At 34.1% G+C, this 16,551-nt stretch overlaps 1 protein-coding gene and 3 pseudogenes across 1 annotated transcript; 2 read left to right on the plus strand and 2 right to left on the minus strand.

Moving 5' to 3' along the window:
* Positions 1–831: 831 nt before the first annotated feature.
* On the minus strand, positions 832–7,538 carry LOC145199773 (uncharacterized; annotated as a pseudogene).
* On the plus strand, positions 2,292–6,541 carry LOC149891256 (uncharacterized; annotated as a pseudogene).
* A 394-nt stretch (positions 7,539–7,932) lies between the features above and the next one.
* Positions 7,933–10,667, minus strand: LOC149891257 (uncharacterized; annotated as a pseudogene).
* A 639-nt stretch (positions 10,668–11,306) lies between these two features.
* Positions 11,307–12,078, plus strand: LOC149891258 (uncharacterized). The gene is made up of 2 exons (XM_090082060.1): positions 11,307–11,519; positions 11,662–12,078. The coding sequence occupies exons 1-2, from the start codon at positions 11,307–11,309 to the stop codon at positions 12,076–12,078; spliced, it is 630 nt and encodes a 209-aa protein (XP_089938186.1).
* The last annotated feature ends 4,473 nt before the right edge of the window (positions 12,079–16,551 follow it).

Raw genomic sequence — 16,551 nt, forward strand, 5'->3', positions numbered from 1 at the left:
AATTTATTTTAATTCATTTTTATCATCCCATATAAGAACCATCGGTCACTACAAAACAAGGTAAGAAAATTGAACTTCTTAAAAATTTATTTGAAACAATGGAATTTTTAGCCATCTTCAAGGGTACAGAAATAACATGATTATTTTTATACTTCTTATCATTTTTTAAAACCCGACTTCTTCGATAATCAACAATATATAACGCTATCAATGAGCTAAAACCCGTATCAGAAAGCTATCTCATCACAGCAAAGGTATCATCCTTAAGTATGGGAAAACTATCAATGAGCCAGAACCCGCATTTATCATCTACTACCCTGCTATTGGGGTAAAGTGGGACAAGTATGGGAGAAGTGGGACAAGTGTGCGGGAGAAGCGGGACATTTGAGGGAGATGTGGGACTATGTAAAAACGAATCCAAATCTAGTTAAACATTAATTTGAGCGAATTTCGATTTTAAAGTTACGTTTACTTTAAATAAAACACGGGAGTGGTGTAGTGGTAGAGCACTTGGCTTATAAGCTAGAGGTTATGGAGTTCGACTCCCACCACGCCCCTGGAAGTGCCACGCTCAACTTAGTTTCTTCGCGCAGCGGGCCTTGTTTGTAAAGGTTCGTGTTTCCGAGCTAAAGGATTGAGAGAGGGTTGTAACCACAATAAAAAAAATATTTAAAAATGGAAAAAAAATGCGTAGCCTCCTCGCCTGAAGTGGCCCCCTTGGAGAGATAATTAATAGAAAGAAAAAAAGTAATCAAATTATAAATGTCTTTTTCAATCAAATTAAGACTACATTTTAAGAAATAAAATTTCTTTGTTAAAAAAAGAAAAAAGTTATTTTACATTTAAGATTCCAAAGTTCACTTGGAAAATAGTTTCAGCTTTTGTTCTTAATGTTGTTCCAGCAAGCGGTTGAGGCAGGACTGCTTTTATATTATTAATATTCACACTACGAATGTCATTAATTCTAGGTTTGACAAATTTAGAAGTTTCTTTATTCTGGCATTTCAGGAAGCTGGCCTCTACTTCAAAATTGTGTCTATTTCTTTCTGCACTATGCCTACATAATAAAAAATGGTGTTTTTACTACAAACCTTGCAAAGAACATAATCACTAACACTCACATTTTGAATAACGCTAAAAGAAACAGTTTCCAATTCTTTTTCAAACTCTAGTGAGTAACAATCAGCAGAAACATCATTTGTTATTTTCTTGAAATCTTCATCAAGGTCACTGTTTGATTTGCCTAATATGTTTTTCCTCACATTTTTGGATTTTAGAATGACAATTTTTTTACCTTTTATTTTGTTTAATACTTCATCTTTTATTCTTAAAATGTCTGGTGTTGATGTGGCTATCATACACTTTCCCTTTTTACGTCCACGTCTTAAAATCTTACGAGAAGGTGCCTGCAAAATATATATTATAGTATTATCGAATTATAGAATTTAAAGAAAACCTAAACTAAGAATATTTAGTTTAAATTACCTTTGGATAACCTCGTACAATCTCAGGAGAAAATACAGTTAAGTTTTTTTTACTGCTTCATGTTGCACACTCAAACCTGAGATATCTGAAAGAATAGCACTTATATTAGATTTCTCGCATGAGCCTTCGTTGCATGGTTTTTGAGACACATCTCTATCTATAATAACTGCTTCATTTTGCTCATGCAAATCTGAGATATCTGAAGGAGTAGCAGTTGTAATCGATTTCTCACATGAGCCTTCACTGCATGGTTTTTGAGGCACATCTCTATCTGTCACAACTGATGGTAAAAAAATATCATCCCCATATACATGTGTAGAAATATGACATTAACCATTTCTTGTTATAATCTTTATTATATTGTTGTTGTTTATATTTACTGTTATTTCATCTTTAGAAACTAACGTTGTTTAAGATAATATATATGATCTGGAACAACGACTAACTTTTGTTTATGTTAGTTTCTTCAGTATCCAAGTATCCAGTATTAACGTATGAACAAAAAAGCAGGACTTTGCTAACCTTTTCTCTTTCATAATTTGTCCACAATACGCTTACCTTGCCAGGCTCCAGGATGAAAAGTCATCATTGAAGGCCCTAGCGAAGCAATTGCTATTGCACTATTTAACAGCCACCAACTTCACCATCCTCCAAACTCAATTGACATTCATTCAGCCTTCTCAAAGCACAAGGCACCGAAAATGGATCGTCCTCACATTGGCCAGGACATATCTGAAGAAGAGTGGGCAAATTTTATTAGCCGCTAGACATTGTTCAAGAGATGTACAGACATTAGACAAGAGGAGATGACAGCACAGCTGTTTCAGTGCTGTGAAGACGACCTCGGCAACCAACTCCTGAAAAAAAATCCTAAGATAATCAACGAAAACGATGAGACATTTCTTAAAGCAATGAAGAGACTGGCTGTTATCCCAGTAGCCATTAGTGTCAGAAGGGCAGAACTCCTCCAAATGAGACAGGGACACAACGAAAATATTCGGTCATTCTACGCAAAAATGAAGGGTAAGGCTGCTACTTGCAACTACATTGTACAATGCCACTGCCACCCACAAACAACAGTTGATTTTACCGATGCTATTATACGAGATATTGTTGTTGCCGGACTATCAGATGTTGACATCCGTAAAGATGTACTTGGATGGGTCTCCCTTGACACAGCCTCAATCGCAGATATCATTGCTTTTATCGAGGGTAAGGAGATGGCACGAAATGCACTAGGCTGTAGTTCAACAACAGCAAGTGTATCAACTTTCAGGAAACAAAACAAGAGCAATACACACGGTATTAAAGATACTAATGTCACAGCCATATGCCCAGATTGCTCAAAATCTTATAGAATATTTACCGAATCATCTAGAGGATGGAATACAAAACCTCACAAGTTATGTCTAGACTGCTGGAAGAAGCTTAGATCTCGCAATTCTAAAATGAACAACAGAATCATCCCAAACGATATGAAATTAAATGCCTCTAAAGATGCTGAGGCCAGCGGACTTGTGTTAAAGTTGAGTGCAATGAAGCATTCAAAAACAAAATCTCTATTGATGCCCAACGTAATGCCACACTCCACAGAAATAACTCATCACATATTTACCCACGATGGATGGGCCGCAGCTCAATCATTGGTTCATCCTACAATTCAGCTGCGTATGACCACCAACAAATCAGACTATGATGCATTTGGTATCCCATTCCCTTCCATCACACCGAAATATCTACAAGTTATCACAGTACCGATGCACAGTCCTGCTTATGGTCCAGGAAAGGGTTTGAGAGTACAGGTTTTAAAGCACAAAATTTAATACCTGTGAAATATAGCATGTCTGCTGCTAACAAAACCCAATTCCGTATTGACGGTGCAATTCTTGTACGTCTTGAAGGACAACGACCTAATGGCAACAAAATCGAATGCGCTGTAATGGTTTATATCAGTCCAGATGCAAGCGGATTCTACTTATCTAAAGAGGCAATGACCCAACTGGGTATCATCTCTAAAGACTTTCCAGAGATTGGTAGTGCCCTCCATGGAGCTATTTACTCAGACCCTCAGACTAAAGTAACTAAAACATTGAGCGAAAACAGCCCAAACCATGCATGCGATTGCCCCAAAAGAAGCCTTCCACCAAGTGCACCCACTAAACTCCCTTTTGATTGCTCTCCGGGAAACAACGAACGGATGAAAACTTGGCTTCTTGAAAGATATGCTGCCTCAACATTTAACACATGCCCACACCAGATCTTACCTGACATGGAGGGACCTCCAATTAGTATTCTAATTCAGAAAAATGTCAAACCAGTTGCAGCATTCACTCCAGCCACCATACCAATTCATTGGCAAGATATCAGGTCGAGAAAGATTTACTTCGTGATGAATCTCTTGGTGTCATTGAAAAGGTACCCCTAGGAGAACCTACCACATGGTGCCACAGAATGGTCATCACACGAAAACTTGACGGCGGGCCTCGTCGCACTGTTGACCTATCCCCATTAAATAAATATTGCCACAGAGAAAACCAAGCAATGAAATCACCATTCCAACTAGCTCGTTCAGTACCAAGAAATTCATGGAAAACTGTAACCGATGCATGGAATGGTTATCATAGCGTCCCGATACGCATCGAAGATAGACATCTTACCACCTTCATTACACCTTATGGACTCTATAGATACATTCGAGCTCCTCAAGGTTTCGTCTCCAGCGGGGACGGCTACAACAGGCGTTTTGACGAAATCGTAGCAGGCTTTAATTGCAAACAAAGATGTGTAGATGACACCATCCATTACGACGATGAACTAGTTAAACATTGGTGGCGATCAATCGAATTCCTTGAGCTCGTTTGTAAAGCTGGAATTATTTTAAACCCCCAAAAATTCCAATTTGCTCAAAGAGTAGTGGACTTTGCATGTTTTAGAATATCTGAAGATGGAAATGAACCACTGCCTAAATATATTGACGCAATCAGATCATTCCCAACACCATCCTCAATAACTGATATCCGATCTTGGTTCGGTTTAGTTAACCAAGTATCACATAGGTTATTACCTGAGCCAAAAACATTGTAAATGTGAATTAGATTCGCCAGACTGCTGTATAGACGGATGGAAAATTACTCTTGCCGGGTCCAGATTCTTGTCATCTACGGAAAAACGATACGCACCAGTTGAAGGCGAAATGTTAGGCGTGGCTTGGAGTCTAGAGCAGACTAAATATTTCACACAAGGATGTGATAACCTCTTGGTAGTAACTGACCATAAACCGCTTGTTAAATTATTAGGAGATAGGACCCTAGATGAAATCGCTAACACACGACTCTTCCGACTAAAACAGAGAACCTTGCCATGGAAATTTATCATTCAGCACCAGCCAGGAAAAACAAATCTGGTAGCGGATGCTACTTCTCGTTACCCGACAGAGAACATGAATGAAGTTAATAATTCAGCCACCTGCGATCAAAATACCGATTTTGACAACATGGAATCTCTAATAATAGCCTCAATACAAAACAACATAGATAAAATGATTGCAGTGTCTTGGGAAAGCGTCAAAGTTGAAACAGAAAAGGACACTGACTTTAAAGCATTAGTATTAGCAATAGAAAATGGTTTCCCAGATGATAAAAAGAATATTGAAAAAAGCCTTTTACCATTCTGGGAATACCGCAAAGACTTAATGGTGTCAGATGGAGTTATAATATACAACGACAGAATTGTAATCCCACCAGCCTTACGAAATGATATTTTGGATGTACTGCATTCAGCCCACCAAGGAGTGTCAGGAATGATAGCCAGAGCTCAAGCTACCGTTTTCTGGCCGGGTATCACTTACAGCATACAAAGTAAACGCGACGGCTGTTGCAGCTGTAATCGAAATGCACCGTCTAATGCACGACTACCACCTATCCAACCTCACATCCCCGTGACGCCATTTGAATGCATATTCGCTGACTATTTTGAATTTCGTGGCTGGAATTATCTGATTATTGGGGATAGACTCTCCGGGTGGACCGAAGCCTACAGAATAAAATCAGGAACATCAGAAATAAGCGCAAAAGGACTAATCATGTGCCTTCGTAAACTATTTACAACGTTTGGAGTCCCAGAAGAATTATCTACCGATGGTGGTCCTCAATTTACTTCTGGTGAAACAAAAGAGTTTTTGCAACAATGGGGTATAACTCATCGCATTTCATCAGCCCATCACCCACAATCTAATGGAAGAGCGGAACTCGCAGTAAAATCGACGAAACGTCTCCTGGAAAACAATGTGGGACCGAATGGCGATCTCAATAATAACGCTTTTGTAAGGGCAATCCTCACAATTAGAAACACGCCGGACCCTATTTGTCAGTTGTCCCCTCCTCAAGTATTATTTGGCCATCCCATTCGCGATGCAATGCCCAGGATAAAAAACAGAATCCCTATATTTGATAATGATCAATTCCTAAAAACATGGAGACACGCATGGTCAGCAAAAGAAAAAGCATTACGAACAAGATATGCAAGGACCCTTGAATCACTTCAAGAACATACACGTTCCCTTGCACCACTACATGATGGAGATAGTGTTTTCATACAAAATCAAGTAGGGAACCACCCTAAAAAATGGGATTGCAGTGGGAAAGTTGTCGAGTGTAGAGAAAATGACCAATATGTCATTAAAGTTGAAGGAACAGGTAGACTATCTGTAAGAAACAGAAAATTTTTGCGAAAGTTTCTGAACCCACTAAAGTCACACGAAACTGAAGTCGCATTGACCAAACCACTAAAAACCAGCTTTCGCCAAGAAAATCCTACCGATTCACCACAAATCACAGAATGTGTCTCAGAATCTAACAAAGTTATACCACCTGAACCGATATCAGCACCATCCGTAGTACTGTCACCACCCCCGACATCCGCACAAACAGTAACTCCATCGCCTCTACCAATTGCATCAGTGCCCCAGCCGCCATCTACACCAACGTCTCCATCAACAAACACATCGCAATTAGCAATGCCACCTCTTGTGGATACCAAGGTCGGAGATCATAAATGAAAGCGTTCAACCAGAGTACGTATCCCGAGAAAATTATACCAACCTGAATCCGGTAAATCTCTGACGTTGGACGACTTCAAGAAATGAACCTGAAAACTATGTTTATATCGATTGACATTTAAAAACATGGAAGGGGATGTGGAAATATGACATTAACCATTTCTTGTTATAATCTTTATTATATTGTTGTTGTTTATATTTACTGTTATTTCATCTTTAGAAACTAACGTTGTTTAAGATAATATATATGATCTGGAACAACGACTAACTTTTGTTTAACATGTCTATCATAAGGCAAAATTCCTGTCACGCGAAATCCTGACATAATATTTGTTGGTGTGAAAGATTTTTCCCATGCTTGTCGAATGAGACTGGCCATTTCATAAATTGTAATGGCTTGTCCTGGATTGCTAAGCATCCAGCTATTGGCAGCTGTATTTTAAATATGTTTTCATTGGACCAAAAACAGACCTATCTAGAGGTTGTGTCTTATGTGAAGTATGTGATGGCAAAGTCATCATACAAACATGGTTCTCTTTAGCATATTCAAGTGACTGTAGTGAAAGGTGGCTTTCATGATTATCCATAATCAATAAAACTTTGTGATCGGCTGTTGGGCAAGCAAACTTAACAAAATGCTTTAAAACATCTAAAAATATTTCAGCATTCATCCATCCAGATTGATTGGCTAATCCAATAGAACCTTCTGGTGCTCCTCTCATTAGTGGGTTTCTAAATAATTTTCTTGGAAAAACAATAACAGGGGGTATTGCTACACCAGCTGCAGAGACAATGCAACACACTGTTACTAATTCACCTCTTTCTCTAGATGTTATTTGCCCAACTTGCTTTGTTCCCTTTGATGCAATGACACGAGGAGTTTTTTGCACAGTAGTAAAACCTGTCTCATCAAGATTAAAAATTTTAAATGATGTTGGTTTAGACTCTGATATACCTTCTTGTAATTTGTTAAAGAAAATATCAATAGTATACCGATTAAATGCTGATGCTCTCGCAATTGAAGTTGCCTCTGGTTTTCTAACAGATAATTTTGGGTTTCTTTTAAAAAATCCTGTTAACCAGCCTTTTTTTGCTCTATCCAACGCAAAGAACATTTTATTTTGTTTGCTTGAGTAATTTCAAAGGCTAGAGCTCTTACTTGAACTGGTGTAAGGCCATATAACATATCAGAACATGACTTTAAATAAGTGCTCAGTGTTTGTTCTTGTGCAATAGAGAAAATCATAGAATGTTGATAATTTGGTTGAAGATTAGCAGCTGGGTATTGACACTTTTTTTTTATAAACCTATGAAGTGCAGACTTAGAAATGCATTTTCCACTTCAGCTACATCCCATTAGCAACAGCATTATAATGCTGCTGCTTTTTCACTTAAGTGTATACACTATATGTGTCTAAAAGTTGATAATCACAAACTTCTGTTGGCAAGCATATTGACAAATTTTCATCTTCTATAACTCTGAATGCATGCAAGTGGTCATTATATTTGTCACAAATCAGCAACTTACCGCAAAATACCCAGTGTTGACGAAATTGAATAATGTGATAAATTTTGAAAAATAAAGGAATTTCTTCTGCATGTAGTAAAGCTAAAATAACTGTATCATGCACATGAAATTGAATTCTGTTTATAGTAATGGTATTACACTTCCAAACTGTTTCCTTTTTATCAATAATATCATTAAAAAAAAAAGACAACAATTTTTCCTGAAGATTTGTTGCTAAACTATCAAACGTAATTGAACATAGATTTGATGTTTCATACTTTTCATTGAAAAAATCAGAAGATGCCATCTCCCAACACTGTCTCAGCTGATGCCGCTTTGCAAGAGAATAACCTATATTTTTAAAACTTCTAATGGAAGAAGCTAACTTTTTGAAATATAGACGTTTAGCTTCAAAACGCATGCACCATAAATATCTTAGTGGTCCATTATCATTAACTAGACGAGCATAATGGAACATGAAATGAAACTTGGGTGTTAAATTATTGGGGAAAAGTTCAATAAAATTTTGCAGAAACTGTTCTATTAAAAATTGAAGATATGTCAAAACATTTTTTGAAATTTTTGGAGCAAATACATAATCTGCAATATCTCGCAGCTGTAAATAGAGTAACCAATACACATTAGATATTGGTATGCGATTGCCAATCATAAACGGTAGTAACCGAAACAAACAAAACTTCTGTGATGCAGAACCAGCAAAGTTAATAGATGCACCAGAACAGATAACAAATGGTACTGGTTTGCTTTTCCTGTCATTTCTGCCAATTTCAAAAATGTCAAGCTCTGCATTTATCTGTTCTACTGTAATTATATTTTGTGCATTGAATTTTAACAACATTAAACTTACTAATTGTGGAACTGTTCCTTCTAACATATCATGCATGATGTCTGGTGGAAAAGACTGTCAAACATTAAAGTATGGTAAATCCAATAAAGGACATCGTTTTTCAGCACCATACACACTAGAAGAAATGTGACCTGGACCCGAAATAGCAGCTAAATGATAATAATGCATTTCATAGGTACGAATTGTTGTATCACATTCAACCAAAATTTTATTTTTATCAACATAAGAAGTCATGCACTGACGACAAAAACGACCAGAATTAAAAAACGCGTTGAAAACCAGCTAGTGCATGGGAGGAAAGATTATCAGCAGATATAGTTGCAACCCCACCATACAATCGAACCATCATATTATCAACTGTAACTAAAATACCCTCATTCTGCAACGTCAGCAAATCCTGAGTTAAAGGTCTTAGCACTTGCTTATATGTTTTATATTTCTTAATGAACTTTTCTTTTACAAGAATACATAAATTTAAATTCTGAAGTTGTGAAATATATTGTTCTTCAATGTTTCCCAAGAAGAAATAAAATGCACAGAGTTTATGTACTGAACGATGAGCTCCAATTGGATTACACACTTCAAATTCATCACAATATAAATGGATTCTTAATGCATTCTTGTCTTTAAAAATGACATGTTGTTTACAATTTAAACCATCTGAATATGAATATAATAATTCATTATTAATAGACTCATCTTTTTCAAGTTTTCTTTTTATTGAATTCCAGATAAACTCATTTTCAACTAACTTTTTTAGTAATAGTAAAACTGGTACATACTGAAAAGTTTCACAGCTTGGTGTTTTTAAACCATATTCACATTGATTTTCATTCATGGAGTATAATTTTATTTCAACTGGCAAAATAAGACCTAAGTTTGACTTACAAAATGAAACAACCTTTTAGCAAGAGTTGACCCACAGATAAAAATTCATCTAAAAGTAAATCACTATTTAAAAGTTGATTCAAACCACAAAATTATATACAAAATTTTCCCCAAGTTGCTGCTTTATTAGATCACAAAAAATATGACTAAAATAAGTCAACAAAGATTGAACTTTGTTTGCTAAATCAATTTGAACAACAGACGGAATTAAATGTTTTTCTGCTATTGAAATTACAAACATAGCATAATGTTTCTGCAAACAACTGAGTGTCTAGTGAGGATAAAGATATGGTGCCTAAATGAGAATCCAAACTACTGGTTTCTAGACTACAGTTGTAATTGATAGAATCAATAAAAAAAACTCCGTTGTGGTGTTATTACCAACACTGTCTGCTAAAATTTGGTTTTCCATTGTTTCACTCATAAAATTATCAGACTCATTTGTTAATACTTGAGGTGTGCTAAAAATGAAACTATGCTTTTTGCGCATATGGTGACCTTCAAGTTTTTACAGATTTATATTTGGCAGGACAACCATCAATATTACACACTGAGAAAAAACCAGGGGTATGTTCATGCATGATATACAAATGTTTTAAATATTTTTGCACCGAATACTTCTGCATACCACATATACAACAAGTAAAACACAAGTTATTATTAGATGCAGCCATTTCCAAAAAAAAATTGTTTGCTAAATACAAAAATAAATTTAAATTTAACATCAGCATAACTATTACAAAACAATCAAACATTTAAAAACTCAAGATCTAACCAACAATTTTTTGTCTTAAATCACCAAGACCTTTCTGCTCTAAATGCAAACAAACTTCTTCAGTTGACCAATTTAAGTACTCTTCCATTCCAAACTTTAACTGAAAATTAAAAAATAATTGTAGTTTTGATCTAACTTATACGACAATATGATGCAAATGATTACTATTATTCTAAATTACGTTTTAAATATAATATTGGGATCATTGTGTAGAATCTGAAATTCATATTGTATCCTAAATTAATTTTACTCATTGATAAAATAAAATTGTATGGTAGCTATTAACCATTGGCAGTATATCACTTTTTTTTTTTCAAAATTCATGTTTAGTTAAGTTTATCAGATTCCACGTTATAATCAACTAACACGCTAAGTAAAAAAACAAAATGGCGTCTTAAAAAAGATGAGAAAAGTTTCTGAAGAACCTTTAGAAGAAACTTAAGATATTTACTCTAACAATTAATGCGAAGAACCTTAAAGGTTCTTCAAACTTGCATTATAATGCAAGTTTGAAGAACTTTTTTTATAAAAAAGTAGCCGGTTCTACAAAGAACCATTTAGGTACGTGAAGAACCCACGGGTTCTTTAAGTCGATTCTAAGAACCTTTAGGTTCTTTGAAGAACAGCCGTAGAACCTTCAAGAACCCTTTAGATTTGCAGTGTGCGTGAACTATTTTAAAAAAATACAAAAGTTTAGTGGGTCAAAAAACATAATGATGCTTTCAATATGCTTAAACATGAGTTATCAAGTGAATCGGTTTTGGCTTTTTATGATCCGCACAAAGAAGTACAGTTAATTACTGATGCAAGTAATCATGCTATAGGAGGAATACTCTTACAAAAAGTAGGTATTGGAATCAAACCAATCTGCTACATAAGTAGGTCACTGACAGCAGCTGAGTTAAAATATAGCATTACAGAAAAGGAAACTCTTGCTTTGGTATGGGGCAATTGAAAAATTACATTTGTATCTGTATGGAAAACACTTTAAAGTCGTAGTGGACCAAAAATCGCTTAAGTTTTTTTTTTCATCCAGTTCTAAAATAAATCCATTCATTGCAATATGGCAAATCAAATTGCAGGCATATGATTTTGACATAATATATAAGAAGGGAGAAGAGAACATTGCACAATTTATATCCAGAAACTGTATCCCAAATGAGGTACCCAATGAATCAGATCAAAATGAAGTGGCGGCTTATGTAAACTTTTTAGTGACAAAAATGGCACCTAAATCAATATCACTTGAAGATATAAAAATGGAGACAGCAATAGACATCAGTTTAATTGCAGTAAAGAATGCATTAGTGTCTTGTAAATGGCAAGACAACCTAATACTGGAACCATATCGTAGATTTCAAAATGAGTTAACTGATTATGAGGGGATTATATTAAGAGAAACAAGAATTGTCTTACCAAAGTCTCTTCAAAAAAGAGCTTTACAAATTGCACATGAAGGACATTTAAGTGTTGAAAAATGCAAAGGATTATTGCGTTAAAAAGTGTATTGGATCACGTATTGAAAAATGTCTTGGATGTCAGGCCAATTCACCCATGCCAGATCATGAACCAATTAAAATGTCAATTTTACCAGAACATGTTTGGGATGAATTAGCGATGGATTTATTTGGACCATTACCATCAGGAGAGTATTTATTTGTTATAGAAGATACATATTCCAGATACCCATTTATTGACATAATGAAAATCACAACAGCACTAAGTATTATAAATAAACTAGAAAGACTGTTTGCTATATTTGGTTATCCTAACAAAATAAGAAGTGACAACGGTCCACCATTTCAAAGTGAGGCTTTAAAATTGTATTTTTCTACTATAGCCACAAGCAAACGGTATAGTAGAAAGATTCATGCAAGTAATAGCAAAAACATTTAAAACAACTCACATTATGGGCAGAAACTGGAGAGTGGAACTTCAATGTATGCTTCGAAATTATAGATGTGCTCCTCATGCTATAACCGGAAAACCACCAGCCACATTGTTATTCAATAGAAACATCAAAAATAAACTTTCTTCAATAATAGTTGAGAAATCACCATACGATAAAGAAGTGAGAGAGAAAGTCAAAATAAAAAGTATGCAAAAGTAAAAAAGTACTTTGATGAGAAACACAACGCAAAGGAGAGATATGATGTTAAAGTAGGAGACCAGGTTCTCGTAAAACGTCATGAACGTGGAGGAAAACTAGATTCAAAATGTCTAAACAAGAAATACATAGTTAAAGAAAGAAGGCAAAGTTTAGTTATTGTAGTAGATGAAGAAGGAAACGAGTTGGCGCGTAATATATAATTTATAAAAAAGATTTTAAAACCTGATTAGTTTATACAAAAGGAAATACAAGTTAATGATAACGAAAGAGCAAAAGCTGATAGAAAATCGTATCCCAAGCGAAATCATAGACCTGTGAATATTTATCATTAAGAATCAAGATCTATTAATCTGATAAGAAAAGTTTTTCCCAAACATGGGGAACTGTTGAGAATGATAACTACGTAATTATGTAATACAAATTACGTAAGTGCGTTCATGTGGAATGCATTATAAAAATGTGCATAAAAATAGGAAATAGAGACATTAAAAGAGATTAGAATTCGCGTTACTTTAAAAGTTGTATAAAAATATCTTTATTGACTGATCTTAAAATAATATATATAATCAAACATATAAAAGGCTTAGGCGGATCACAACACTTGTCAATATTATACTTTGGTTATTTACCCTACAAACTTAACGTTACTTACAAGAGCACTTTTAAACGATGGCGCAAGTTTGGGTAAAAGAGGTAATAGCTGATCATAAGCATTTTCTACCATCAGCAATTGCATAAATTCATAAGCCAAAAAAGAGTAAGGGTGAGACGTTTCTTTTCAGCCCTGGAAAACAATCATTTTGGAATACTACAAGCAGTCAGAACAGAAAAATGTAAAATGAAAAGACATTAGAACGTAGAATAACTCAGATTGTGGTAAAAACTCAGAACAGAAATAAGTAAGAACACAAGTAAGTCATAATGTAAAAAATACATGAAAGGGAAAAAGTCAGAAAGGAATTATGTCAGAACAGACATAGCAATATAATAATAAAATCCGGAATTATGTGAGAATGGACATAAATCCAGTTGATTTAATGCAATCATGGTTACAACTTTACTTCGTAAAATCTTATCGATATTTAAAAAAATGTAAAAGTAACATTCATTACAATTTGTGAGAAACTTGTTGTTTTTGAAGAACGAAAATATTTAAGAACATGTTTGTCTAATGAAAGGTAAACTAGAATATCCATTAAAATTAATCATATGTTCAGCATTCATTCACAAGTTTCAATAAATTTGCAAATAGCAGACCAATTTTAAACCTTTATGTATTATTTGATAGAGCATGAAATGAAGTACAGAATTTGTTTTAATTGATAATTAAAATATTGTTGCAAAATTTCCGCACAGGATTTGGAAATAAAATCATGTGATTCATTGTTAAAAATTAATTATACAATTAAATTTGTGTGAAAAAATTTAAGATAAATGTACAGAATTTGTTTTGATTGATAACTGAAACATTTTTGCGAAATTTCCAAAAAAAATAGCGAAATCAACCAGCTTAATACTTATTTAAACAATAATCCTAAAACAACCATTAGAAAAGGAGCCGAAAACTTAAAGTTTTGACCACACTCACTTCTCATAGATTGTAGAAAAAATCAAACACCATCGTCCAGAATCATAAGTAAAACGGTCTGACCAGCAAATAGCTGTCACTCGCCTAAAATGCAAGCGCTTGTATAAAAAGTTAACAAAAGTTTTATTTGGATGATGGATCTTATTTTTGTTTGTCAAACTCCACAGTTGTTGGGGATGGTGAGTGCTACTTCAATGACCCCAAGAATGCTTCTGCAGACCTCAAGCTCACAATAAAAGTTAAATTTGAAAGAAAAATATTGGTGTAGCTTGCAATTAGTCCCAAAGCTATGACTTGATCATTAATCTGGGTATTCAGTTAACAAAAATACATATAAAAAAAATTACATTGAAAATATTTTGATTCTGTTCATGCTTTAACAATATCCTGATGACATTAACATCTTTTGGCCTGGCTGAGCTTTGGCTCATTATGCTAAAAATGCAATTTCTTTTCTGGACAGTAAAAGAATCCATTATGTTCTTAAGAAACATAACCCTAACAACTTTACTGAGATAAGGTCAATCAAAGACCTTTGGGGCTGTTTGAAAGGTTTAGTCTACAAGGGAAAGCGGGAAGCTAAAAATGTTAAGAAATTAATTGGAAGAATCAAGTGTTGTTTGAAAAATGTCACTCCAGAGGAAGTACAGCAGTTTATAAGTTTAACTAAAGGAAGAAAAAAAAGAATGCAGTTTTTTTTTAAAAAGAATCAATAGCAAAGAATTGATTAACATTATTAAATGTACAGCGAAAACAAACTCAATTTAATTAAAAATATATATATATATTTATGCTTGTTCTTTAATGTTTTTCCATTAACATTATTAAATGTACAGCGAAAACAAACTCAATTTAATTAAAAATATATATATATATATTTATGCTTGTTCTTTAATGTTTTTCCATTTCCATGAGGAAGCACTCGTTAATGTAAAACTGTAAAATGTTTTTTAAAATTACTTTTATTCTACTTTTTTTGAAAATTCTTATTGTTTATTTTTTAACTCTTTAATGCTATTTGTCAGTATTATTTGTCAATATTAGATAAAGTTATTTTCTAATAACACTGAAAAATTTTAATAACTTTTGTTTTTAATTTAATAAATGGTTTAATGACAAAATTAACTTAACATACTTTTAGAAATTGCACACTAAAGTTACAACTTTCTATTCTGACATTTTTTCCTTTTATCTTACCATACACAAGGTACAACTTTCCGTATTGTCATTTTCCATTTGAGTTATTTCTATTTTGACATTTTCTGTTCTGTGAATTTGCTATCCTTTAATTAGTAAAAGAATTGTCCAAATTAAGACCAGAAAAAATCTGCGCTGACATCATAAAGGATATTTATTTAACTATTGTATTTCGATATTGAATGTTATATATATTTTGAAAGTACATAAATTTCACTTAAGAAAGTTTGTGAAAGTTTGTGCGTGAGAAAGCGTGCACTTTGCGTTTTACACTCGACATCAGCTTTTGTACAATCTTCGACTGGATTTTCTTGGTAGCTCTAATCCATTTATTTTTGAAGCCTTTAATGTTTTTGGTTTCTTTTACACTGAATCTTAGCTTTCTTTTGACAAGAGCCCAATATCTTTCGATAGGACGTATTCGGGACGATTTGGTGGATTGCAGTGTTTTTCAACGAAATCTACTTTATGTTCTCTAAGCCAATTTCAAGTTGTCCCATAATATGCTAAATCGAGTCAAAAAACGGGTTACCCGTGTGTGTTCTTAAAAATGGCAAAAGACGTTTCTTGAGGCATTCTTTTATGTATATTTTGGTGTTAATTGTTTCCGTAGTCACAAAACAAGAGCTTTTTTCATCACATTCACAAATTGCTTTCCAAACTAAGAATTTTTTAACGAATTTTTGCATTCCAATGCATTTATATTTGGAATTCAGTTTCTTGAAATTAGTTGCTGAATAATATTGGTGTCCTGGAAGAGATAGGAAATATGCAGCACAATAAGTTTCATCGTCAATAATCAAACAAGATTTTTTAGCACATAATTTTTTATAGAGCAGCTTTGAACATTGAATTGCGACATTTTCTTGCTTTTCTTCACAAAGAGGAACTTTTTTCTTTTTATAAGATTTCTAGCCACAATTTCTCTTTACTCTTTGTATAGTGGAAGCACTTGTCTTAAATTTATTCGCTAAAGTTCGAACAGAAATCTCCGGTTTTCTGTCTAACGCATCTTCCACTTTTTTACCAAGATCTCGTCTAACAAAACATTTTTTTCTTCCACTTCCTGATTTTCTT

This window comes from Hydra viridissima, unplaced genomic scaffold (genome assembly GCF_058129835.1).
Source record: "Hydra viridissima isolate aposymbiotic clone 2 unplaced genomic scaffold, HvirCarnegie_v1 scaffold_3, whole genome shotgun sequence".
Taxonomy (NCBI): Eukaryota; Metazoa; Cnidaria; class Hydrozoa; order Anthoathecata; family Hydridae; genus Hydra; species Hydra viridissima.

What these genes read in the sequence shown, in the direction of transcription:
- LOC149891258 (XM_090082060.1), top strand. Translation starts at nt 11,307, where the DNA reads ATGCTTAAACATGAGTTATCAAGTGAATCGGTTTTGGCTTTTTATGAT. An exon ending in AAAAGGAAACTCTTGCTTTG is followed by an intron (nt 11,520 to 11,661) that starts GTATGGGGCAAT and finishes ATCAAATTGCAG; the next exon opens with GCATATGATTTTGACATAAT.